The sequence below is a fragment of the Penicillium oxalicum genome, chromosome I (genome assembly GCF_001723175.1).
Source record: "Penicillium oxalicum strain HP7-1 chromosome I, whole genome shotgun sequence".
Taxonomy (NCBI): Eukaryota; Fungi; Ascomycota; class Eurotiomycetes; order Eurotiales; family Aspergillaceae; genus Penicillium; species Penicillium oxalicum.
Genome location: NC_064650.1, coordinates 947,255 through 972,129, shown reverse-complemented (window position 1 = coordinate 972,129; position 24,875 = coordinate 947,255). Strand labels below are relative to the sequence as shown.

Below are 24,875 nucleotides of genomic sequence, written 5' to 3'. Positions count from 1 at the left end.
GAGATATCAATCCCTCTTGTTTTCAATATTAATCATAGAAGGAGCAAAATCCGTGCATAGGAGAACATGGTGCCTTCGCATAAAGGGTATCATCATAACATAAATTCGTGTTTGCAGCATCGCTTTGTGCGGCTGTGCTTCGTAGATTTTTAGGGTTTCGGGCGGCCAGGCGGCCAAAAGTCGAACAAATACAGCGCTTCAGAGGTCCACGGGCCCTCTTCAACAGGTTCGTGATGCTCCGGGATTGCACTCAAAGCGCTTCGAGTCAATACTGGCCGTGATTGACCGGTGATCAGGGCGCCTGGGTCCGAAATCGATTTCCGGTAAGGTGCGTCAAGCGCTCTGCGTACCGGTGCTTTTCGTGGCAGATTTGAAATTGGGGGAGTGCTCTGGGAGTCTTCCTTGAGCCGGATGGAGCTTGGTCCCGCAGCGGGCGCTACCATTTCCTCCAAGATGAATTGAGTAGAAGTAGAGGGCAGAAAATCAGCGGTAGAGGCCGCGAGTTCGTGACGAGGGGCTGGAATGTCCCTGTGGATCTGAGTTAGCCATGTTATCGCGAAAAAAGGCAGTGTACGTACTAACTGGGACTCCATGGATTTGATCGCTGGTTCTCTACGACTTGGATTTGATGAATAAAACGAGGCAGAAGATGATGCAGACCGCTCTGCTGACGAATCCTGCGATGAGGCGCCTGGGAGAAGTGCACTGTACATCAATTTGCGACGTGGCTTCCCGCTTGCTAGACGCAGCATCGTGGCCGGCGGATTGGTATGAATCGGCTTTTCCGCGGGTGTGATGGCCAGGGAGGCAGACCCAGATTGCGAAGGTTGGTTCTCTTTTGACGACGTAGTTCTAACTGGCTGTGCAGCAGCTTGACCAAGTCCCGAGGAGACTGGTAAAGCCGGTTTCTTGAATGCCACAGAGCCATCCCGAGTGCTTTTATCGAGGCTTGGTTTCTGTGGCGGCAAATCCGGGGGTACCCTATGTGAGCCGGGGCACGTGGTGTTCACAGTCGGGGCAGCTTTCCTGGGAGGCTCCTTCTGTGATCTGGGAGTGGGTGCCCTGTTTGATGTTGGTTTGGAATGATCATGAATGTCGCCGGATATTTCGCGGAGTCCACCGGCTGGCCTTGGCTTTGGCAGAGGACCTTTACGCATATTCGGCAGATCCGGATCTTTATTCCCATTTAGGCGAGGTGAGAGGCTGTGGTTCGTTGATGCTACGAGCGGCTTTGGAGGAATGCCTGCTGGTGGTCCATGCTGTTCCCGACCTAGATTGTCTAATCGCTGCTCTCTGGCATGACTTGCTTCCGAGGAGAAATTCTGTCTTCTTGGGACACCCTGCACGTTTGGTGCGATCAGTTCATCCTCACAGCCAGTCAGATCCACAACTTGAGACTGAATGGGTTGCTTGCTCCTGACATGGGTTCCGGCCAGATTGACTTTCTGACGCTTCGGTGCTCTCGCTTCAGGCTGGGAGTTATTTGCAGCGGATTTGGGAGAGTGACGTTCTTCAAATGGGGAGACCAGATGGCCGATCGGAGTCTTCTTGATTCCCAACAGCTCATTGAGGGAGCGAAAGGGTTGCGATGAACCCGAGGACCGGATTGGCGCCGAGACCTGGGGTGTCTGAGAGACGGACCCTTTTGCCTGCGGTGAACCCTGGCTGGATTTTCTCTTGTCCAGCAAGTTTGTCAGATCAGTCTGCGTTGTTTCCATGCGCTCGCCAACCTGGATCAAGGCCCCTTTGTCCAGCTCCAACTCGTCCCCATCCTGTACTTCTTCGTTGTTCCGCCAATGATGATCTCCAATGTAGTTCCCCGACTCATCGTAGACCATGACTCGTTTATTGAATGCATGGTATCGAAGATAGCCGTCTTGCCAGCGCTTGGTTTTCCGACGAAGATCATGAGTGTACAGACATCGAAACTTGATCACCGACGCGGTCAGCGGGACCGCAGACGCGGACGAGGTTGGGGCCGTCCCTCGCGGGGTGAGTGAGACTGGTGTGCTCATTGCGAGTCTGCGAGTGTATCGAGCCAGAGGCTGCACATTTTTCAGAGTAGGGGCAGTCCAGGCCAGCCACAGGAGATTTGGTTGCCAAAAGAGAGAGAGAGAGACAAAAAAGGTTCTTTGATCAGTCGAATTCTCGACGAGCAAACGCGTCCCCTCCGCGTCCGGCAGAATCGTGGTTCTACGATAAGATAAGTGGGGGACCGATAAGCGATAAGCAACAAAGTACCCTGGCAGGAACCTGAGACTTACATGCTAAGCTCCGTAACCTGATGCCCCTCTCTCCGCGGCAGCCATCCCTTGTCATCGGGCGGATGGAGTATGTAGCGGATACGATTGGGGACTAAAGTGGCCCGCGCCAAGTCCTCGAGACTGAGTCCACCCGCATCTGGTATGCGTCTGCCTGGGAGGCACCATTCAGGTCGAATCATGTGAATTCGAAGCAGGCCTGAAACTCAAAAGGAAGGACGCTAGCCTGGTTCCACAGGCACACTATGAAGCATCATCACTTGGTACCTGCCAATGCTTGTCTTCCAATCCCACCCAGTTCCTCCACATTTGATTTCCATGAGCTCAACGTGGAGAATCCATCCAGCCATCGAGTGAGGTCGGGACATCGCTACGTAGATAGCGTCCTCCCGCATGCACACTAGTGAGAGGTACATTTGCGTCTTTGACTCATTTGACCTCGCCCCCCCCCGGTCCTGTCTTGGTCTTAACACACGGACACAGCTTTGATCCTGGTCTCCCTGCCTACGCACACTACTTGACCAATTCGCTCATATGCTCCCCGGAGGCCCAAGGCGGCCAATTCGTGATTCGTTCATCATCCTTTGCAAGCACGCACTTTTCATGCGGCCACTGCTATGAAGGCATTGATCGACATGAATTATAATACCTGGGAACCCATTCAGGGTGGAAGAGCGTGATTAGCGTCGTAAGGGACGTTAAGCCAACTACGTTTAGAATCTCCCCCGACGCTGTTTTAGTCTTGACCTTCGCTTGCGAGCAGGGGGCCAAACTACCACGGGCAGAGAGGAGTGGAGGAGGAGACGAGGGGTCCGTAGCCGATCTCGATGAGCGTTCTCGAGCCGCAGGAGGCTGAAACAAGTTGAAAGTTGGACGTGGTCGAGCGACATCTGGCAACATCCCAGATGGTCCTCGGGCCCTGTTTCCACCTTTCTGTTCTGCCCATTCTCGACCACCGTCAAGCGTTGGAGGCTGGGGCTATTATTCACGGTCATTCGTTTCTTGGTCCTCCTCCTCCTTCTTGCTGCGGCTCTTCACCATATTTTTGACTTTCTGTCTCTTCTTTCCGTCGCTTCAAAGTAGGAGACTTGATTCTTGTTTGCTTCAAGGCACTACCTGTGCACCCAAGAACTTGGCCTCGTCAGCTCGATTCCTTACCCAGGCGCAACCATCCTGCAATCGCCATTTTTCCAAAGATGCAGAGCATGCAAAGGCGATTTGGTCGAATGACCACTGCCAAGTTGGCAGACAATAGTCAAGTCGCTGTTCTGCTCAAAGACTTTGAAGATGCCGACAACCTGTTTACCAAAGTGAAACTCCGTCCCGCCCCCTCATCTCCAAATCTACAGTAGCACAATAGCACCGCTTCCCCCGCTTCGTCGAGCGGCGCATACACCGTGGAATTTCAAAAGCTAATCGATTTCTGCGTCGCATCAGATCATTGAATCCACCAAAGCATGGCGAGACGCATGGGTTTCCATTGCGACCTTCCAGAGTCGCCTGGCCGATGAGTTTGATGGACTATACGCACCGATCGTCGGGTCCTCCGAAACCGAGACACGCCACACTCCGCAGGACACTCCCGCGGCCCTCTTGACCCGAACGAGTAATCTTCGTCGTGAATATGACGACCTGCGAACGGACCTGCTTGAGGAGCTCAAGATGGTGGAGCAGCGCATGTCGCAACCAGCCGAACAGGCCAAAAGCTACCTGGCCCCGGTCAAGAAGTCGATCAAGAAGCGGAATGACAAGAAGGTACGAATCGCCACAGCCAGTGGCGCACTGGTCTCCATCTGTGCAGCATAAGCTGAAATGTTTGGTTCTTGCCCCGCGCAGTCCGACTATGAACGTTTCCAAGGCAAAGTCGACAGCCTCATTCACAAACCCAAACGATCCGATCGCGAGAATGCTGCCCTTGCGAAGGCCGAGGCCGAGTTGACTGTTGCCAAAGAGGTATTGGGATGCCCCCAGAAGCCCCAAACCAGACACCCAGTAGACCAGACCCAGATCCAGTCAACTGACTCCCACGATCCTGTAGATCCTCCAGCAGGCTGACCATGACCTGCTCCAACGACTGCCCACACTCATTTCCCTGCTGTTCTCGCTGGCACCCTTCATCCTTCAAGCGCAGGTGGAGATTCAAAATCGCATGCTCGCGCACTATTACACTGTGCTTTCCGGTTACTGCGAAGATGAAGGGTGGCCCAATCCACCGCCTCCCATGGACCAAGTCATACAGACCTGGGAGGACGCCAACAGCTCCGCCCGGGCCGACATTGACTCAATGGCCATTGTGGCACACGGCAAGGCTCTTCGCCTGACTCAAGCACAGGAAGGACAAAATAAGCGACCGTCAGTCGGTGGTCGGAGTATCAGCACCATGTCGTCCACGTCCTCCAATCGCAGCGCGCAAAGCCTGCCGCGATACAATGTTCCACCCCCCATGCCGGGTCCGAAACCATGGACCTCCGATGGACGATCCCCATCCCCAAGCTCTTCGGTGATGACGCTGCCCATCTCGATCGCCAGTGCGTCGAGTACTCCCCCACTTTCTTCGGGCTACGATTCACGTCTATCATCCCCGCCTGTGGCTGCGTCAAACCCGTTCCTCCACCCGACCACCCCGTCATATGGGCCTACGTTTGCACCTGCCGGTCCCAACGTTGATTACTTTCAACAACAACGCCGTGCCTCTTCGACGACTGTGTCGAGTACTGGGGCTGATTCCTTCGCTGCCGCTTCCCTCAAGAAAAGGAAGCCACCCCCTCCACCCAGAGCAGCAACGTATGTCACTGCGATGTACGATTTTGGAGGTCAAAACACCGGGGATCTCTCGTTTCAAGAAGGCGATCGTATTCGCGTGATACGCAAAACCCAGAGCACTGACGATTGGTGGGAGGGCGAATTGCGTGGTGTCAAGGGAGCCTTTCCAGCAAACTATGTCGAGTAATCCATCCTCCCTTTCTCAATCTTTCTTCACCCTTCAGCGGTCGCTCGGCTGTACTGCGAGACGTTTAGCTCTCCTGGGAGGGAAGAACAATGATGGAGGTTGCCTTTTGAGGAGGCCTGAGAAGGAAGATCCTCGATGACTTAACATTTCGCCTGATGTCTGTCCAGGTACACACATAGACTATCCGATTGCAATCAGCTTGGAACATCACCCCAGGTATTCTCTTACTAAAGTGAAGCTCTATCAGGTAACGTAGGTAGATAATATTCAGCCCAAGATTAATGCAAGGCACACGGTTTCATCAACCGGTTGTATTAGCCAGGACTGGACTGTGTTGAACTAGGACAATGTGCGGTGTACAGTGTGTACTGCAGCGAAGTCAAGCAGTCAATGTGAATCTCCGTATCCGAACGAAATGGTGGAATATGCAATGAGATCGTAAGGCGCCGGCAGAGTCGGAACTGGCTATTGGGAGACGAGAGACGAGGAGGTTTTCCCATGTAACCCAGAATTCCACAGCGTACCTGTGCTTCAAGGACTGCCCTCTCAATGAGGATAAGGCAATAAAAACCATCGATTCTGAAACACGAAATATTAAAATTGCAACATTCTCAATTCTTCTTATACCTACTACAGGATAACAGTACTTCCAAATAGAATAGCAACCCTTAGGAATGTCGTGGGACCCTCGCGAGTACGCCTGCATCCGTATAATACTTGTCTCACGTCAAGCAAAATCACGCCCAAATTAAAGCAAGCCCTCAGAGTCACAATGATTGACTGAAAGAATGACTAAATAAAAGAAAGAGAAAGAAAGGGAGGGGATGGCTGGTAACTATACACTAATGTCCGCATCATCTTGGCGCTACTCCGACAAGCATGATTTTCATGCAGGTTAAATAAACGCCTCACCGTCATTTGTGTCGTTTGGCGCGGTTTCCGCCTTTTGCTGACGTCGACTATCCAGGAAAATGTCGACCATTCGCTTGCTAGAGACTGTGGAGTGAATGTCTTGAAGTTGGAGGTAATCATCCATCAAATCTTCGTACTCCTCTTGCTGTCGGATATTTTCATCATGCATTTGGAGAGACGCCTGGTAACTGCGCATGGAACGGACATTGCTCGATGCCCCAACCGTTAGAGGACGACGAGTAGAATACCGTCGATACTGCTCCTGAGTCCATCGGCGCTTCTGTACGTTGAGACTTCGTCCTTTCCGAGTGGGAGACTCTGGACCCTTGTTGGAAGACATTGTTCGGAGAACTGAAACATGCCGTGCGCTAGAGGATCGAAGTGGTGAATTGGAAGCTTCCTCGGCTATCGAGGGTTGAGCGGGATTCTCGTGGGCTAGCGGGTGGGATTCCTGCGACGGCAGCACAGTACGAACGCTTGAAGATCGACTGAACGGGCGAGAGAAGTTGTTTCGGCTTGAAGATCTTCGCTTCAGCTCCTGACCGGCGCCAATGTGTTCCTCTTCAGTTGGCAAGCAAATCCCGTCCTTGTCTTTTTCTTGTGATGCAGCTCGTTGCTTGAGCATTTGCGCAAAGATTCTGTCTTCGTCTTCACTACCACCTTGAGCTGCCTCACGGAAATGTTCTCGGACCGGGCTTGTATTCTCGATTCGCCCAATCTCAGTGCTCATCCACTTCCGCCAATCTACACTTGGCTGCCGGTACTTTTCGGAAGAGCCATGATCATGCAATCGGTTTGGCGAGCTATAAGTGGTTCTTTGTGATGCAAAAATAGTCGCTGTGCCAGTCTCATTGTCGAGAATATCGGTGATCATTCGACCGGGGCTCTCTTTGGGGGTATCGTCACTTGTTGTGCGAGAGTAGATACTCGGCGAATCTTCCAGCGTTTTTGATCGGATGAGATGACCCACAACAACGCTTCCAGTGTCCTCGTCGGTCTCATCGCCGCTGAAAAGAGTGCCGGAAGACCTTGGAATCACGGAACTCTCACCTACCTGTCGACTCGACTGCGTGTTTTTGCCGTTTCGTGTCACCGTCGAAGCCAGCGAGAGGCGTTGGGATTGACGGCACCGCGGGGACTTGAGGTTTTGTGCACAAGCGGTCGCGAATGAACCAGCAATCGATGATTCCTCGCTGGCAACACGTCGGACGGTGTGTCTGCTGCGCATCGAAGACAATCTTTCTGGAATTGCGTGACGCTGCGGCACCGTACCAAAGACGAGTTCCTCATCAGGCGACCGCGTATCTCGTTCCCTGATCTGCTGCATCAGGGCAGAGTAGAGGTCATTGCTATTTGCCCAATTCTGAATGGCACTGGGGCTCAATTGACCGTTGAGCCCGCTGTGTATGCTCTCTTGAGCAGCCGGTGTTTCGGGAGCTTGGTCAGGGAGCTCAGGCAGATGTTTGTTCAGATCGCCATGTTCTTCAATTAGCGACAATGATTGGCGGTGTCGGGTATTGCGCGTCTTGACTGTGTTTGCAACCGATGAATCCGCCCAGCTTGTCACGCGCGATGTCACGGTATGTAGACTCGCACCTCCAGGAGACTCTGCTTGCAGAGGACTCGGGATCGTGGAAAGATCTAAGCTCCTGTCACGATTCACCGCTGGTTTAGTATCGATGAGAGGACCGCGCACTGGGGTCGCGAGAGTATCTGCATCGAGGCTGATCTGCACAGGCTCTTGCTCGATGGGTTTTGAGATACCGAAAACACGACGGAACCTGCTCTTGATGGAAGCAGACAATTTACGAGATTTGCTGCGCGAAGACCATTTCGCCGAAGGGGATGAGTGCAAATTAGGTGCTTTGTCACTTGCCGCTCGAAGCGTTTTCCGAAAGGCTCTTTGCTCTTTGTTTCGTCGATAGAATGACGAGGACGCTTTTTGATTCAAAGCTGGACTGCCTGAGCCCCCCGCAAATTGATTACGAGCAAGCTCGATTGCCGCATCGTGGCTCTTTGCATGACGGATACCATCACTGTGCTGTTGTTTGATGGAGAAGGGCGACGGTGATGGACGGAGTGTTCGAGGCAAGTCCAACTCCAAATGAAATTGACTTCGGTCCAGCTCAAACGCATTCCTTGGAGTCTCCGCCGCTGGAGAAGGATAGAATGACTGTGAGGATTTGCCTCGAGGTGTAAACATGGACTTGGCTTTGCGCAGCCGGCGATACGATGAAGCCCGAGAGTTTAGACGTCCATCCAACCCCAGGGGCTCCGTGATGGGGGGCAATGCAGCCGGATTTGGAGTTGGGCAGTCCGAATCCCCAGCATGGCTTGCAAAAGTTTGGGCATGATTGCCGGACGTGGAAAGATAATTGGAAAGAAAAGACGCTTCCTCCTCAGAGTAGCGAAGACTTGAGCCCGGTCGTCTTTTAGGAATGGCTACTTGAGCTGGGCCCCCCACGCGATCGTATGCTTTGGAGTCAGATGAAGCTGCATTCGTACGCATGGCTCGAGATGCCGCTGCAAGCGCTTGGGTATCGATCCTCTTCACGTTGATGGGCACAGGATCTCTGGATGGGCGGGCCCTGCGCATCGATCGACTCGACATGGATCTTCGAAGGCGATCACGGGCGCTGGTAGCAGAAAACATACTGAGAAAAACGCTGCGAAAATACTGTATTTTGAGAATCGGAACGAGAAATTATGTATGCAGAGGCAGTAAGCACCTTGTATAGAAAAAGCAACAAGATATGAAGAAGGAGGAAAGAAAATGCATGATGACTCGAAGGTATGGAAGGACGATCATAAAGATGTATAGACTCCAGCAGGCAGGCGCCACTGGCACCGTCGACCGCCAGAAGATCGGGCGCCGCTGCCTTTATAGAGATCGGATGTGACGAATTTGGGAAAGTCCAAAGCTCATTTGTCATGGAATCAAAGTACCGAGACCAACGATGACCGCTGCAATGATCCTTGAACTCTCCGCGTTGAGATCCGGCTGTTTCGAGTTCCATTTGATCCATTTTCATACCGTGGGAGAGAAAGAATCAACCATGGCCAACCTCAAGTAAAGATCGGTTGGGACCAGCTCCAGCATCGAGTATTCGGCCGATTGAGAGCATCTGTGAAGCAGAGATCAAATAAACTTCTCGAGGGTCTGTCCCGTGTCACGATGAAGGGCTACAGAGTGCGGATTGGTGATCTTTGTGCCTCTTGAGTTAGTTAAAGGACGGATGACTAGTCGTTGCGTGTATAGACAAGAACATTTTTCTGTTATTTCTAACATCTGGAGGATTCTGATCTGTTCTTACGTCGTTTTGATAGCAAGATCTCGTCGAGTCCAAACTTGTCTGAACAGGTGGTCATCATGATGGGTTTCAAATTTGACCGCCGTCCCCTCGTCTGCCCGTTTGGGCAAAGGCTGCCAGGGCCTGCAGTGATGAGTCACGTCACATCTGCCTGAATGGGTCCGTCCACTCCGCGCATGACTCAACGAAGAGTCAGCCTAGTTGACATCCGAGAGAACTAGTTTGCATCAAGCAAGGGCCAGTTCTGCTCTGATGACTGTGGACTAATCAGTATCAGTCCTGGTCCTTATATTATCTAGAGGCTCTCAAATATTCTTCGAGTCGGCTCTTATTACACAACATCGAGGTAATCTATAAATATTGCAGGAATACATTTCAAGTTGACCTTGCATTACTTGTGCTTTTCTTCCTTTGCCTTTCTTTGTCAATTCCCTCGGGATCGGTACATAATGGAGTATGCCCAGGAATCTGGTCTGCCTCATTCAGAGAGCACTGGTTTAGCTCCAAAGTCCCCTGAGACCATTTTCCTTGACGGAAGTACGCTGGAAGGGGGTGGGCAGCTTGTCCGAATCGCTATCTGTCTCTCAGCATTGATAGGTCGTGCCGTGGTCATTAAGAACATTCGGGCGAATCGTCTGGGCAAGACTGGTCTGAAAGGCTCTCACGAGGCTGCGATCAAATTGCTGGCTGAAATCAGTGGCAGTCAAGTCACAAACGTGTTCGTGGGATCCAAAAGGATCACATTCACACCACCGCAAGCCGGAGACATGGCGAATCAACGAGTTTCTTTGAAGACTCAACCACGGAATCGTGGCAGCGTCTCGCTGGTGTCCCTGGAAAGTATATCTGTCAAGTCGCAATACCGAATCCGAATGCACACTGCAGGTTCTATCTGTCTGATCTTCCAGGCGCTGTACCCATATATGCTACATGTTGGGAGGAAAGCCACCACCGAGGCCATCACAATTAATATCGTGGGCGGCACGAATGGCTCTGGGTGTCCCTCTTACGACTATGTATCCCAAGTAGTGATACCCAATTTTGCTCGTTTGGGTCTTCCTCCTCTTTCAATCGGTCTTCACAAACGAGGGTGGACGACCGGACCTCATTCAATGGGTGAAATGAGCTTTGTGATTCAACCGCTACAAAAAGATGAGGAGACCTCCTGCAAAGCGCCTTCTGCTTCTCGCTTTCCACATATCGACATGACGAATCACGAGCGTGGAAGAATCACCCGCATCGACATCACTGTTTTAGCACCGAGTGACACACTTGAGCAAGTGGATGAGGACGGGTTAGCCCTTACCGTGATGGACTATATCATCAGAGAGACTCATCGCCGCCTGCGAAAGGCATTGAAAACCTTGGACTCCTCTCCCAGTCTGGAACATTCAGCACGCGAGTCAAACAGAGTGCCTATCAAAATATATCTGACAGAGCCGACTTTCCACTATGCCCAGGTTTCCATCTTGCTTGTTGCTCATACCGCCAACGGCTTTCGCATCGGGTGTGATTCCTTGCTTGGGGATACTCCCAAAACGAAAGGCGGGAAGAAGAACTCAGAAAAGCATCAGATGTTTCCAAGGGGGCAAAGACGAGCTCCCAACAGAAGCAATGACGAGGCCCATCTAGAACGGGTCTCGAACATGATCGATAATTGTGTGAATGACTTCCTGAAAGAGCTCGCTGAGACGCTTGATGATACACGGGTACACGGTGCCCAAGGAGATGGTGAGCACGACCGGCCTTTGGCCCTCAAACTACCCTGCCTTGATTCATATATGCGGGACCAGATCGTTATATTCGAGGCGCTCGGACGCCTTGGTCACACCACGGAAGAGGTTCATGACAAAGTCCTATCCGAGGAGGCTGAGATCACGGAGCATCAGCGATATTGGACACTTCATACAAAGACAGCTCAGTGGGTGTGTGAGCAAATGCTGTCAGAGATATGAGCGACTGCTTTTCCTTGACCTGTCATTGACAACCACATTGATTTCGTGTGCGAGGGCAAAATGGAAACGGTGACAAATAATTCCCGTATAAAATATGATCCTGTTGACAGAACTGCCGTCAAGGTTGCGCAAAAATAAAGCAGCAGTTCATCTGCGGCTGAAGGGCGCGCGTAGCGCTGAATCTGTAACAAGTTTCAGATTTCTGTACCCAATCGTTGACTTTCATTGAAACTGTGCTGAGTGTGCGTTTCAAGATCTATTGATGGACCCCCGCCACCAGGATTTGTTCGCGGTTCTCTCAGGCCCACGCGCTCCTGCACGCCTCTGACATCCAGCCTTATTAATTTTGACTGCATGAACGATCGAGTGCCCCTATCCACCGCGCGTTGTAGCCCCGTAGACTGCGGGGGCCTAGGATGTGACAGTTTTCAAAGCTTGTTACGCCCCAGATTTGAGGTTCAATGGAGCGGACCCCATGAAAAGATCAAATCAAAGCCCTTGCCACTGTCGGTCTGCCTCCTTGATGATCGACGCTGGATTTGGGGTTTCACAGTCAAGATGCGCATCACACAGTGGGGGGGGGGGCTTTCAATACTACCTTGGTTTTGAAAAATTGTCTTTGTTCCTGCCGTGAGAGGGGGGCGATACAGCCCCGGCTGATATCTCAGTCAAGAGTTGTGCCACCAGCGAGGTCTGCCTATCAGCGGCCTTTGACCCACGAGTTCTTCTCTCGTTTGGACTTTTTTTGTCTCCTTCTTTCTTGTGCAAATCCGAGGCATGGTCATCGAGGCTGGTCGCAGATCAGCGGACTAGAGCTAATTGGAATGAGACCGTGGGGCATGACCACCAGACTCTGTGCTGTTTTGCATCACGTTCTACTCGCCTGCGAAACCGTTATTTGAGCACTGCTTTTCACTAGCGCGAATGGAGCTCGCTCTCAGGATGAGCGTCTCGGCAACCACCGGCAGTGATCGACAATCCACCGAGACATGACCAAGACAATGAATGGAGCTCAAACTTGTGGGTCTTATTCGTATCCACGTGCAGCAGGCTCTAACCTCTTTGAGCAACAACCCGCCGTTGGCTCTGGAGGCTCGAAGGGGGAGAAAGAAATCTCTAATTGTATCACCTAGTTGAGTCTCTGAGATCAAAGGCACGAGCTATATTCAGGAAACAAATATCATCAGAACTCTCATGTGTAGTATGTCACACTGTATACCTATGCAACTATACAACATGGGTGCATATGCATGTCGGTTGTTGTCCCGTCGATTCAGATCCAGTCTCCGGCGGCCGTTGGAAGATGAAAGCTGACGGTACGTGTTCCTGGATTCAGCCACAGTTGACCCCTTTTGGGTCTCGCCTTTAGCCAAATCCGTCCACCTGACTCGTCCTATGCCTCGCCACGAGGGACCTGCGATCGGCCCCGCCGCGTCTGTGAGAAAAATGTTCTCGAACGACCTAAGAGTGGGTACCTGAGCTCTCCACCGGGTTAACCTGAAACACCGAAACACGCCAGGCTCTATTGATCTGTGGCTGAAGTGGACTTGAGTGGGGGGGAAGGAAGGACAAGAAAGGGGGAAGGGAAGGGAAGAATGAATAAATCTGGCAGGCAAAAGGAGGAAATGAAACCCGAGCATTCACGTAGAGACTCGAAATTAGAGACCAGTTAAAGAGGCGTGTGCTCTCGTAATTTACCTAATGGTGTTTCAATGTCACCATGAAACTATGAGACGTTGCGTCTTTTAAGGTTACTCCTTACAGAGATCTGTAAGAGCAAAGAGTACCGTTACATGATATGTCCCGTACTTCAGAGATAATTTCAGAAAATTGTGGCACTAGAATCACGTTAATTCTTCCACCGCCCAACGTGTCCTGTTTGCGTTTGCCATGTGGGGACAATGCGCTTCTTGCTGCATGGAATTTGGATATCCTGAAAGCAATGAAAATACAGAATTGACTGGACATCATACCGGGCTGTGATTTAAGTGGGATCTAACTATCATTTTCCTGAAGTACGCATCAAGGCTCTGACATCTCGCCTGTGATTTCGACACGTTTTTTGCTTCTGTTTTTTCTTTTCTGATCTCCCTTGACGTTTATTCCGCCGATCTCGTTTCCTGAATCAATAGAACTGACCTTCTACGGGTCCAATAGGTCCACCAACACAGAGCCGCCAATCTGAAGAAATAAACATCAACAAATATTTAGGCACCAATCTCGGACTCAACCCAAGGACATCTCTGGTAGACTAGAAGGATACAAAGAACTCCGCAGGGGAGCCCGGGCAGGTTGATCTCGCCTATGCCCTTGTCTCCGGTCTTTCGGAATGAAGTTGATCGCCAGAGATCACCCAGATCTACACAATCAATAGTCGTGGAAGGATCCACTTGAAAGCCAACAGCCCACTCCGTGCTATAGATGTGTCCGAACCGCCTGGAAATGGAAATGTCTTGGTGATGGCTCCAGTCTATACAAGCTTGACTAAGTGAAGAAGGGTCAGGGCTTGTAATCGTCCAGGTCGGCACTTGATAGGAAAATGTACATACATTGATTGCATCAATCGAGACACCGCACACCCTAACGAAGCAGCCCTTAGCTCAATCACGTAGGTAGATAGTGCGAATCATAAAGTCACCGAATGTATCTAAATCTAGAGTTCGGGGCCGTAAGATTGTCAGAGACTACAGTACCTACCTATGTCAAGGCAAGCTCCGACTGAATTGAGCATCTTCCTTGATCCGAACTATATAATAGCCCCCAGGCCGTACTGCCAAGCGATTCAGTTTTCTACGCAGACCTACCGGACTGGACTAGCCCAAGAGACCGTCCACCCAATGTTGCTATGAATAGTAGCATACCGTTGAAAGCGGGGAGCTTCCGTAAAAGCTCGAATCTCTTCATACTGTTGTTTTCTTTTTTGGCATCATCAAGTAAGCTACGTGGTATGCATTCTTCAAAAAAGCGATGTAGGCAGTTCATCTTCATGGAGGTCAACCAGCGCATTTCAGATAGAAGACCATTGTACCAACAAGACCCCAAATTACCGACTTTGTAATACGCCACAAAACGGAGGTGATCCTCCCCCGTCCCGGTTGACTTGCGTAGACGGGCGTCACATTCTGTGACGGAGTCTATTGACTATTCACCACGGATTGAAACCTAGTTAATCATCGCTCGATTCCTCAAGTTTTAAAAGTACATACTCAACATTGACAAGTGTTCTACCTTATTCGAAATGTTCGATCATAACACTCGGTAAACTAAGTACCTTGGACCAAAGCTACCAAGAAAAATCACTCGAGTCGACACAGCCTCGGTTACTTCCAACTCATCTCGACCCTTCACCAAGTTAGGCCCCCTGCACCGGTGCATCCATCGCTCAGCCTTGGCATCAGCCTCAGGTTTCCCCCATGAAGCCAAGAACTTCCAATCAATCCTGGTTCCAAAGTACGTAGGTGGATGTAGAGGACCTCATCATCGCTCCGAATCTGACAACTCGTTCGAGAACATGTGAAGCAGATAACAAAAGCCAGCGCATGGCTGAGTCGATGTGCTAACTTTCCACACCCGCCTCCACAGACAGGGATCTCAGCCCCGCATCCACAATACGTGGGCCTCTTACCTCTTCCTCCTCTCCGTTCCACTCAGTCTCAATCCGATGGTACTATATGTACATGGCATTGGTCGAGGGGTCGTCGGTACGTTATCGTACGAGACATGCCGGAAAAGGAAAGTCCAAGGATGTTAGACTTTGGAAGAGTCTAGATCCGGGCGATTCAAACGGGTATCGCGTTTTGAAACGCGATGAGCTTGTGTGTGTGTGTGTATATTTGCCGACAGAGACTGATGTACCGTACTGTCCGAGTACTACCTTACTTATAAAGTCCATCAAAGGTACATGTTCATAAGACTAATCGGAGAATTTACCTGTGTTTCAGCGTACCCAGTCCCCGCTCAGAGCACCGGGTTTGAGTTTGCGGTGTCACGTTTGAGTTTGGCTAGAAGAGAAGTCTGGGATTGTTTGAGGCGGTGGGCACGGAGCAGAGTCAGGGATGAAGCTGTCACGGCGCCATCTTGGAAACCGGGCGTTTCCCGTGTGGCGACCCGGTGTCTACGTGGTGGATGACGCAGGGAGGAAGGTGGGCGAGACGGGATCGATCTGACGGACGTGCAGTAGTTTAACGGTGCGCCTGCCGCAGGAAATGGGGCCACCCAAGTGATGCGGCTGAGAATCGGGGAGAGACGCGCCATGTGTCAGTTCCGAGCACCGAGTACGATTAAATGAAGACTGAGAAGAACAAGCCACGGCTACGGGAGACAGGAAGGACTAGGATAGTAGGATGCAGTGTTGGGAGGGCAAAGAAAGAAGATGATGCGACAACGGTGTTGACGATCAAGGCATGGATGGTATCAATAGAATCACGTATACAGCTAACACCGCCGATCCGTCCCGTGAGAACCGGTACGACAAAGCAACGAGGTCTGTTGGAAATTACAAATGCTATCAATGAAACGTAAGGGGGTATGGCATCGCGGAGTCAATCACAATCGTGACGACTGGTGGACATGGGAAGAAAAGGAGACAATCAAAAGGAAAAGTAAGGAGAGCAGTCGCCGCCTGCAAACCCAGCGAGGTTCGCATCCGGACCCGCACCAAGCACAGCGACGATGGGGAGGGGCGCCACAGAAAAACTCGAACTTTTAACAATCACTGCTCGATCGTGACTAGCATGAACTGCATGGCACGGATCACCACTGGAAGATACTGGAAGGAGATAAACATCCCCCGCCCAGATGGGCATCTTCCAGTGGAGAATGCTGGCCAAGGTAGACACGCAAGGGCTTGGCCCCATGCAGAGATGAAGCCAACGAGGCCAAGTGGGAAAACGTCAACGGGGCATCACAAACGGATCAAACTTGGAGAAGACTATTGTCCCAAGCAACCCACAGGAAGCGAATTCCTCGACAAGAGCGATGCGCATGATTCGTCATTGTGACCAATCCGTCCAAGTGAGAGAAGCTGGGGAAAGACAAGACGAAAGATGAACTGTGGCGACCGTGATAGCCACGACCAGCGCGAACGCAGGGCCGTTGGAATAAGAGCAAGTAAACGCGCCGAAAAAGGATGGCCTCCGTGATGATGCTGAACTTCATGATCAAAACTCCCAAGAATGCATTTGAGACGGAAGGAAAGGGAAAACGTGAGAATCGCTTCGGTGCCCGATCTGTCACCCGGGGATATTATAAGTTCGTCGTCATGTCCCCGGAAAGACAGGGCCAGCCTGTCGAGAACGATGTCGAACGAGATAGATGATTTGGGTGACTCGGAAGGGAAGTTCTGTGAGTAAGAATGCGGCTCACGTTTCCTCGTTGAACCCATGATAGGCCATGGACCGAGAGAAAGCTTAGAGCTCGAGTTCAGACCGGTTGAAAACAGAGTTACGCAATCTTTCGGAGGGTAGAGCTCGCTTGTAGTCACGGGGCTGTGCGAACGGGGAGGCTGATGCTGGGCGGCGCAGGTTCAAAGTCTGTGGTGCAAGCCAGATCACGTTAGACTTATTTTTGCTCGCAATTTCCGGACCCGGAAATTTGCTCTTCATTCACGACATCTCTAGCAATAGAGATTCAAGCAAAAGTCTCGAGAAGGGCGGGCAAAGGAGGAGGGTTGGGGATTTTCCAGGCAAAAGGATTCATAGATTTGACTTACCACACAGTCCGAGCATTTAGCGCCGTCGCGGTTGACGCGGCCTCGGCAGCCGCGGGGATAGTTTGCGCAGGAGAACATGGTGGAGAAAGAAAGCCGTTGAGATTCCGCACGGAGATGCAGCCGAAACTGTGGAGGTGCAGAAAGGTGACCGGAGGAGAGGGGAAAAAGGTGACGAGGGTGCGCAGTTGTATGACGGGAGGTGGAAAAAGACCGTCAATCTGGTTCTGCGTCGATGGGTGTAGAATTGACAAATGCCTCGGTCCTGGCGTCGTACACGGGAGAAACGGAGTTGATCGAGCGGGCGTATTTCAAAATTGGGAGTCACGACCAAATCGAGCGGGTCTGACAATGCTGATTTTAAACTGCGGGCGCCGGAAATGCGGAAGGTACACGGCAGGACAGACGTAATGGGCGTGATGAGAGTCGATATTGCAAGGTACAAGTGGACTCCCGAAATGACGTCGGAGGGACTTTGGGGACCGGTAAAGTGAGCACAGAAAGCAGGCGCACTAGCAGACCGCGTTCAATAAGGTGTTGACGATGATGATGTTGGTGGCAGGTGGGTTGCAAAGGTTGCAGGAGCCGATAGAATGTGAAAGGGTCACTTTGAGTCAAGTTCGGTAGTCGCGGGAGGATTGCGAGTCGCAAGCGAGGTCGATTGTTGTCAAAAGGAAAGACAGAGCGAGTCGAAGGGAGGTCGAAGGGGGGGGGGGCCGGAGGGTAATCTCTGGGTTTATATTCAGAGGCTCAGCATGGAGTGAAGACCATTGGGCCACTCAACTAAAACAGTTACATGCTTCTCTTTGGGGGAAAAAAAGGATAAAAGAATAAACTGCCTAATTAGAAAATCAAAGAAACCGCCGTTAAGTCGCGATTTTCGTTTTTTCCCCCAATATTTTTCGAATTTTCTTTTTCTTCTCTTGGTCTTCTTTTTTTTTCTTACGGGTGGGGAGGGATTCAGGCGTGGCTCAAGTGTGCCTAAATCGGATTTGCGGCTTTCACAGGTTGAGAGATGGGAATACGAAAACAAAAAATGAAATTAAAAAAATGAAACAATAAAAGTGAAAACAAAACTGAGGATCCATAACAGCTATGGCAACTATAAGTTTTGTTCCTGTTGACACCCATCCAATCGCGTTTGACAACAGGCAACAGGAGGGCCAGCACCAGAACTGAATGACTTTGGTCAGACTCAGACGCCACGTTGGAGCGCTCGGCACCGTAGCAGTAATTTCCAGCAAGTCGCAGCTGTCACCTGGACTTCATGGAACCTTCAAGGTAGAGAAGTGTATCGGTAATGGCTTGACCTCTCCATACCCTCATACTGTCCCCAATGTCCAATTTAGGAGACACGAGGCGTTTCAATGCATCGGATGATTCCTCTGCGTGATAAGTTCAATGGTTCGTGATTGATTCAGTGATGAGCAATTCCTCCAGTTGTATCACCTCACCCTTATGTCAGTTCGGGGAGGAAGATGGCAGCCAATCAGCCTATCTTTCTTCCCGCGATTGATTGTATGCTCAACCTTGCAACCTTGCGCGTGCAACAGATAATGATTGTTCCTCCTGGGTTTTGCTAGTCCCTTCAGTCTTACAAATACGGGGATGAGGGAAGAATTTGATCGTGGTGGACCGCAGGCACCCGCGTACCCGTGGGTCGTCTCTTTTGCTTCAGGAGCTCCACTTGGCCCGGGGTTGTTCAATCCCAAATTTTGCTGTCGTGTTTCGTTTCTGGTCTCAATCGAGTAAAATAAATCCCGTGGAAACCCTACCGAACCGGTTCCGTCTAGACTAGCCCTGAGTTAGTGGTGTATCCCTCTCTATCCGACCAAGCCGATTTGGGCCTGTTTGGCCGTTTCTCTTTTTTTTTTTTGTTAGATCGAATCTCTGAAGTGAAGAGAGGCCGAAGAATGGAAGAAGAAAACCGAAAGAGAAAATCACAATGTCTGCGTGACGTATAAAGTGAAGATCTTGGGGAGATTGTGACTGGATGAGAACGTGGGATCAGCTTATACGCAAAGGCCAAAATGCCTGGAAAGAGACTGGCCTCCAATTCATGCGAGGCACACGCCGGGGAGATCTTGTTTCAAGACGAGCGACGCAGTGTGGCAGGACGGGCCACTCCAAACGAGCACAACAACTCCCGCCTCAACGCCCAGCCGTCGTTCGTCAGTCCCGGGATGTGTGTGGTCGATGGGAACTCTGAATGTCCCAACTTCTTCATCCGGGACTTGTTTCATGCCCGGAGCCCCCTCATCCCAATGCTCCTCGGGGCCATGTGCTGACAACTGACAGTACTGGCCGGTCAAAGGATGTCATGAGCATTGGCACCACGCCAAAAGCTTCGTCTGATCTGGACCTCGGCGGTGGGTGTGTTGTGTTCCGTCAACCGTGGTTGGCAAGTAATTTCCTGGCCGGAGTCTAGAGCTACAGGACGACCGTTGCCGACCATTCATATTACACGTACGATTGGCCATGCTGTTTGAGCATTCAAGTCACTTGTTGTCCTCCCTCACGTCCGATCGCAAATTTTTTTCATATTGGCGAGTTCTAAAGGGAGTTTAATTGCTGTTTGGACCCGGGCTGACGGATTTCCCGGTAGTCCAGCTCATGAGTCATGTGTCATGTGGGCGGTCATGCAGCGCCGAGAGACCGAATCTCGCATTCAAAGATGTCGCTCAGCGATGCAGGGTAGGACAGAATGAGATCGGCCAATCGTGATGCCCGGCCGGCCTGGTGGAAAGAATGCATGTCGGCCTGGTTCCAAAGCGAATGGCGGTGCTGACCCAAGAATCAACAGCTGATCAGCGGAAGAAGATGCCGTCAGATCCTCAGGGACCCAGAACAGCCCTCGAAGACTGTACCGGTGTACCCAAGCACTAGAAAAAGGTGCACCTCGTAACCAAAATCCTCCGATTCCCGAGAGACCACGCCGTGGGATCGCGCTAGTCTCGAGCATACCCAACCTTCATCTTGGGTCACTGCACGATGGCCACTCACAGGGCCAGAAACCATTACCCGTTGTGGGCAGTGGGCAATTTCACGGACAAGGGGGAGGGCCTAAGGGGCAGCAGAAAAGTCATTGCGGTCGTCTCAGCCTGCCTGATTGCAGGGCGCAGTGGAGCCCGCAGTCCGTGAGCGCCGAGAGGAGATTGGAAGGTGTGCAGGCTGGAGGTTTAGCGGGTAGAATGGAAGAATGATGGAAGCCTCGCGGAGCGTTCGAAACAACGCCTCAAAAAGTCCGTCGGGACCGTCACAATTTCAGATAAAGTGCGAGGTTGATGGGGATGTGGGGCGCAGTTCGTTTGTTTGAACTTTGAGCCACGAGCCCATTTGAGCTCAGGCATTTTTTTTCTTCCCTTGTCTCGTCGTCCCGACTGACAAGAAGAAATAAAAGAAAAAAAGGGAACGCGGAACGTAACTTCGGATGTTTCTGAGGAGATCACCTGTCACCCGAGACTACGGCATATCGGGACGGTTCTGAAGTTTGTCTAGAGTCAACGGTCTACATGGATCGAGACACAACTATTCATATGCTGATACGGCACTACTCCTTCAACTGAAATTTGAGACGCATTACTTCCCGTGACAAGAGACGTATGCTTTTTCAGAGAGGGAGAGGGGGGAAAGGGGCGATTTACGCTGGACATGATAGAATTTGCCCCCCCCCCCCCTGCCAGGAGGTGTTCTCGAAAGGGATGAAGAAGGCATTTGTCTTTGATGACGATCGACCCAACCTGTAACGAACAATGTATTCTAGACAAGCCCGAGAAGTTCACCTAAACAGTCAATCGAATGCCGACGGGTAGTCACCTACTTGATCAAATGGTCGGAGACTGCCAATCTCTAGACGCCGCCCAGCAACAGTATTATGGATTGGTAGGATGATTCGGGCATCCAAGGGGGCTCAAAGTTTGTGTCTCCACTTGATTGTAATCAAAATTTTACTGGAGAAGTTCAATTAAATTCGAGTTCAGCAGAGCCATTGCATTGCGTTGCTCGTTGGGCAAATCGAATGGCCCAATCTCGCCTGCCTACAGTCCGATTCGCTCTTTGGGAGATGATCAATGCCCGACACGAAATAGTACTGATATGATTGACTGTGCCACCGAACTAGAGACCTATGAAGTGTCAGCGTTGTCTGTCTCCTGTCGGAATCGTGCGCGCCGTCAATCAAATTATCATGTTGTCAACGTAAGCGGATGATGAATGGATCTCCATACCGAGACGGACATAGTTTGGACCGTGTCGCATGTAGAGAATCAAATATGTCCGACAAACTCTACGCAACCAGTAGAATGAATGGAAAACGGCGTGTCATTTCTTTTGTTCCGTCCGGCGATTGCAGAGACTTTTGGAACTTTGAAACGAATCATAGTAATCGTTGGGGAAAAAGAACAATTACCAAGAAGAAGAAGAAAGCTAGAAAACATACGGAATGGGAAACCAAAAAAAAGAAAAAAGAAAAAAAAATCACTCTGACGCGCGAGGAAGCTTGGGTGACATTAATGGCTGCTTAAGCCCGGGTCCTGTAGCTGAGGCGGTAATCCCAGCTTTTCGACATCCAGAAACTTCTACTGTCCACCTCACATTGTCCGGTGTATGGTCCAGACCTCACAGAGACCTCACGGTTCAACGTTCAGACAAAATATGACTCCGTAGGTGGCGGATTCTACTTTACTCTTTCCAGTCAAATCAAAATTCAGAACCGGCAATAGTCGTCTCCTTGACACATTTCCGATACAGGCAAATCGAAAAATACTCCTGGACAGCGACAGCTCAAGCATGCTTCATCTAGCGGTCTGTGAGGTGCCTGAACTGGCAGGATTAGCACTCTGGCGGAAAAGACCTTCAGGTGTTTCGAAAACCAGTGCCGGTCCTTTTCCTCTTCCTCGGGGTCTTCCTCAACCCCGGTCTTTTCTGCCACCACTGAATGAGTAGATCTGCTTGCAACCGCTACCCGCAGATGATAGATCACGGTGTACCTCTTGTATCGGCTCATCGGCTTCTCAGACCTCTCTTTCATTTCATTGTTTGAGAATTGGAGAGAGTCTGAGGCTCTCTCCCTATATACAACGTGATTATGCCTGAATTGCGAAACCGTCGGACCAATTGAGGGCAGCCAGGAGCCTGCTTTCTGTGTCTCTGTAGAACTAAGCTAGAAATTTTCACCAGCGGCTTATCGACTAATACCGAGAACTCAATGGATGGGCTGCCTCCATGCCCTCCCATCGCGGGAATTTGGAAATGATGCCTGTCTCTTTACTTCGTTCTTTGGTCAGTCGAATTCCGAGGTCGAGGAGGAGCTAGTTGCTGCCCAGTGTCTCCACATTCGTAGGAAGGTCAAAGATGGACTCTCTGCGGACAGTGGAGTCTAACCATCATCAAGAAGAGATAGGAAGATCTTGTTCTCGAAGTTTCTCTCTTCCAAACTACGGCATTACCACCCGAGACTCGAACTGTCCATGAGAAAGGAAATTACTCAGACGCTCCATACAACCCATATCGTATTCTTGATATCCTGCATTGCATTCTTTACCGGTTGAAACCCCTGCTCGGAAGGCAAGGTGCCTCAACGCAGGAAGTGATCCCTGTGTCCTCTTTTGGGATATATCAGCTTCTTGCTGAAAAGCCGTGCACGGATACAGACAGTATGTAGAAATTACCTATCGGATGTAGCCGGCAAGTTTAAGCGCAACTTAGCGGCTAGAGGAGGGTGGAAGTCTATCGCGGACTGTGTTGTTTTGTACCAGAGTTTCCACCATGGATGTGATTTCCAGTTGAGGTCACCTCTGATGCTATATCTCTGAGTCGCGATAGATCAATTCTCGAATCCGCCAAAGCTTCCTTAAAACGGGCTACGTCATGCTCCGGCAAATGGATGGCTACCAATTGGCTTCTATCAATGTACATTGAATCCTCTGGTGTTTGTTCTGGAACGCATAGCCCGAATTAAATATTATTCTTGACTTGAAAGTGGAAGCAATGTCGCTCATTGATTCCCGGTGCCCAAGCAGACATACCGCCATTTACATTCTTCAGATCAGGAAAGCCGCACCCGCCGCTCTTTTATTTTTACTTTTAGGTTTTGTTTTATGTTTTGATTTTAAAAACTCCAATTGATTCTCCCAAAGCCCCTAACGCCGTTTGATCAATGTCGAAAAATTCTGGTCGCGTGATTCAGTGTGTCTCCACGACGCAGTCCAGTAGTAATGTTGCCAGTTCGGTACCGGAGCAGAGGCCAAGGGCTCACGGATGGACCGGGGACACTCTCCAACAGCGCTAGCAACGACCTCGGGAACGCGGACACCCGCACACCCTGACGGAGCTTCAGCTTCGGGATCTAGACCGATTGATGGCCAGTCCGGGGGCCTGGCCAGACTGTGGCCTGTAAAGTTGGACCTGATTGGGATGCGATCCGGTATTTCTCAACGGCTGGTTGCTGCGTTGCACCTGGTCTGTGGGCCGTCTTTCTTACTTTCTTTCTGGTTTTCTGTTTCTCTCTCTTTCGCTCAATCTTATGGTCTCGGTGATGTTGTTGTGGACAGGATGAGACAAAACATCAATGTTTATTCGACTCCTTTTTCAATACCCATCTACCGATGTTGGTCTTTGCTGAGCAGTCTATCCAGGAAAAAGAAGATACGGTATCATGTGATCAAACACATGGAGGATGTCTTCATCTACTAAACATTCGGTAGTAGATAATACATCGACCAAAAACAAGAAAGGTCTCTCTACTTTGAAAGTATCATCTCAAGGGGGATCCACTCTGCGCTCTAGCAGTCCGTCCAGACTCAGACTCACACAAACAATTCTTTCCATGGCGCGTGACCAGTCGGTGTGGAGCCCACGTCTAGCCCTCGTACGTCCTCGGAATTGAGATACAGTATTGCTGTAATTCAAGCAGGAGGAACGATTCTATATCCTTCAAACCCCAACCTCCATAATAAATCCGGCCACCAGTCGATTATTCCAATCCAAAGTGCACTTGGGGGAGAAGCGGTAAAGTAAAATGCCAAGCAACGATAGGAACCGAACGGGTCATGATGGGGAGACCAAAAACAAATTCGTCCAAAATGGGAAAAGGTACCACTGTCCAGGGCGACCCTGCGCGAGTCACAGAAAGGTGGATGGAATTGCATAGAAGAGCTCTGCAGCCACTTGGACTACTGATCCGGGCAAGGAGACCTATAATCGACCTGGGGACGCCAACCTTAGCACGTACCTAGGTTGGCGGCTCAAATCCTGGTAATATGGACGGGATGAACAATGACGCAAGCGTTAGTTTGTTCACAGCCTGCTGGTCTAAAGAAAGTATGTAGGAGGCTCTGTGTGAGGGTGAATTTCCTCATATTCAACACCAAATTTCTGTTTCTTTTTCCAGGAATACACCAGCCCGAGACCGTGCTGCCACTGCCACGAAGCAGCCACCTCTAACCACCGCGCGATGATTTATATCCAAGGCTCTTTTGATGAGGATAATTCCCAAGAAGAAAAGCGGGGGGGGGAATTGGAATGCTTAATCTATCCAGATCATACTCATCAGTCATAGTATTTGGGACAAGAAGAACGCCCTTCCTAGGTTGATTCCGGGGCACACCTAGTCTGGACAGCGAAGGTGCATTCGGGATAATGTGGTTACATATTTACCGGCAGGTAAGGCTAAAGATTCTCCTAGCGCTCCAGAGCGATTGGTAAAATTACACCAAAAGATGTAGGCCTGGTGCTATCATTTCTCCTGAATGCAACTGTCCAAGACTCCAATGGCATCAG

At 50.7% G+C, this 24,875-nt stretch overlaps 7 protein-coding genes across 7 annotated transcripts; 3 read left to right on the top strand and 4 right to left on the bottom strand.

The window, feature by feature from the left end:
* Positions 1-149: 149 nt before the first annotated feature.
* Positions 150-2,443, bottom strand: POX_a00331 (uncharacterized protein; the record flags this gene model as incomplete). The annotated part of the gene is made up of 3 exons (XM_050109276.1): positions 150-528; positions 583-2,193; positions 2,265-2,443. The coding sequence occupies 3 exons, from the start codon at positions 2,441-2,443 to the stop codon at positions 150-152; spliced, it is 2,169 nt and encodes a 722-aa protein (XP_049973044.1).
* A 1,014-nt stretch (positions 2,444-3,457) lies between these two features.
* POX_a00330 (uncharacterized protein) lies at positions 3,458-5,211 on the top strand (the record flags this gene model as incomplete). The annotated part of the gene is made up of 4 exons (XM_050109275.1): positions 3,458-3,571; positions 3,699-4,016; positions 4,098-4,214; positions 4,300-5,211. The coding sequence occupies 4 exons, from the start codon at positions 3,458-3,460 to the stop codon at positions 5,209-5,211; spliced, it is 1,461 nt and encodes a 486-aa protein (XP_049973043.1).
* An 895-nt stretch (positions 5,212-6,106) lies between these two features.
* POX_a00329 (uncharacterized protein) lies at positions 6,107-8,776 on the bottom strand (the record flags this gene model as incomplete). The annotated part of the gene is made up of 1 exon (XM_050109274.1): positions 6,107-8,776. The coding sequence occupies one exon, from the start codon at positions 8,774-8,776 to the stop codon at positions 6,107-6,109; it is 2,670 nt and encodes an 889-aa protein (XP_049973042.1).
* A 1,107-nt stretch (positions 8,777-9,883) lies between these two features.
* On the top strand, positions 9,884-11,389 carry POX_a00328 (uncharacterized protein; the record flags this gene model as incomplete). Its single annotated transcript, XM_050109273.1, has 1 exon — positions 9,884-11,389. The coding sequence occupies one exon, from the start codon at positions 9,884-9,886 to the stop codon at positions 11,387-11,389; it is 1,506 nt and encodes a 501-aa protein (XP_049973041.1).
* A 4,930-nt stretch (positions 11,390-16,319) lies between these two features.
* Positions 16,320-16,772, bottom strand: POX_a00327 (uncharacterized protein; the record flags this gene model as incomplete). The annotated part of the gene is made up of 1 exon (XM_050109272.1): positions 16,320-16,772. One exon carries the CDS (start codon positions 16,770-16,772, stop codon positions 16,320-16,322), a length of 453 nt encoding a protein of 150 aa, XP_049973040.1.
* Positions 16,773-16,797: 25 nt separating this feature from the next.
* On the bottom strand, positions 16,798-17,177 carry POX_a00326 (uncharacterized protein; the record flags this gene model as incomplete). Its single annotated transcript, XM_050109271.1, has 2 exons — positions 16,798-16,920; positions 17,100-17,177. The coding sequence occupies 2 exons, from the start codon at positions 17,175-17,177 to the stop codon at positions 16,798-16,800; spliced, it is 201 nt and encodes a 66-aa protein (XP_049973039.1).
* A 1,949-nt stretch (positions 17,178-19,126) lies between these two features.
* On the top strand, positions 19,127-19,524 carry POX_a00325 (uncharacterized protein; the record flags this gene model as incomplete). The annotated part of the gene is made up of 2 exons (XM_050109270.1): positions 19,127-19,281; positions 19,395-19,524. The coding sequence occupies 2 exons, from the start codon at positions 19,127-19,129 to the stop codon at positions 19,522-19,524; spliced, it is 285 nt and encodes a 94-aa protein (XP_049973038.1).
* Between the last annotated feature and the right edge of the window lie 5,351 nt (positions 19,525-24,875).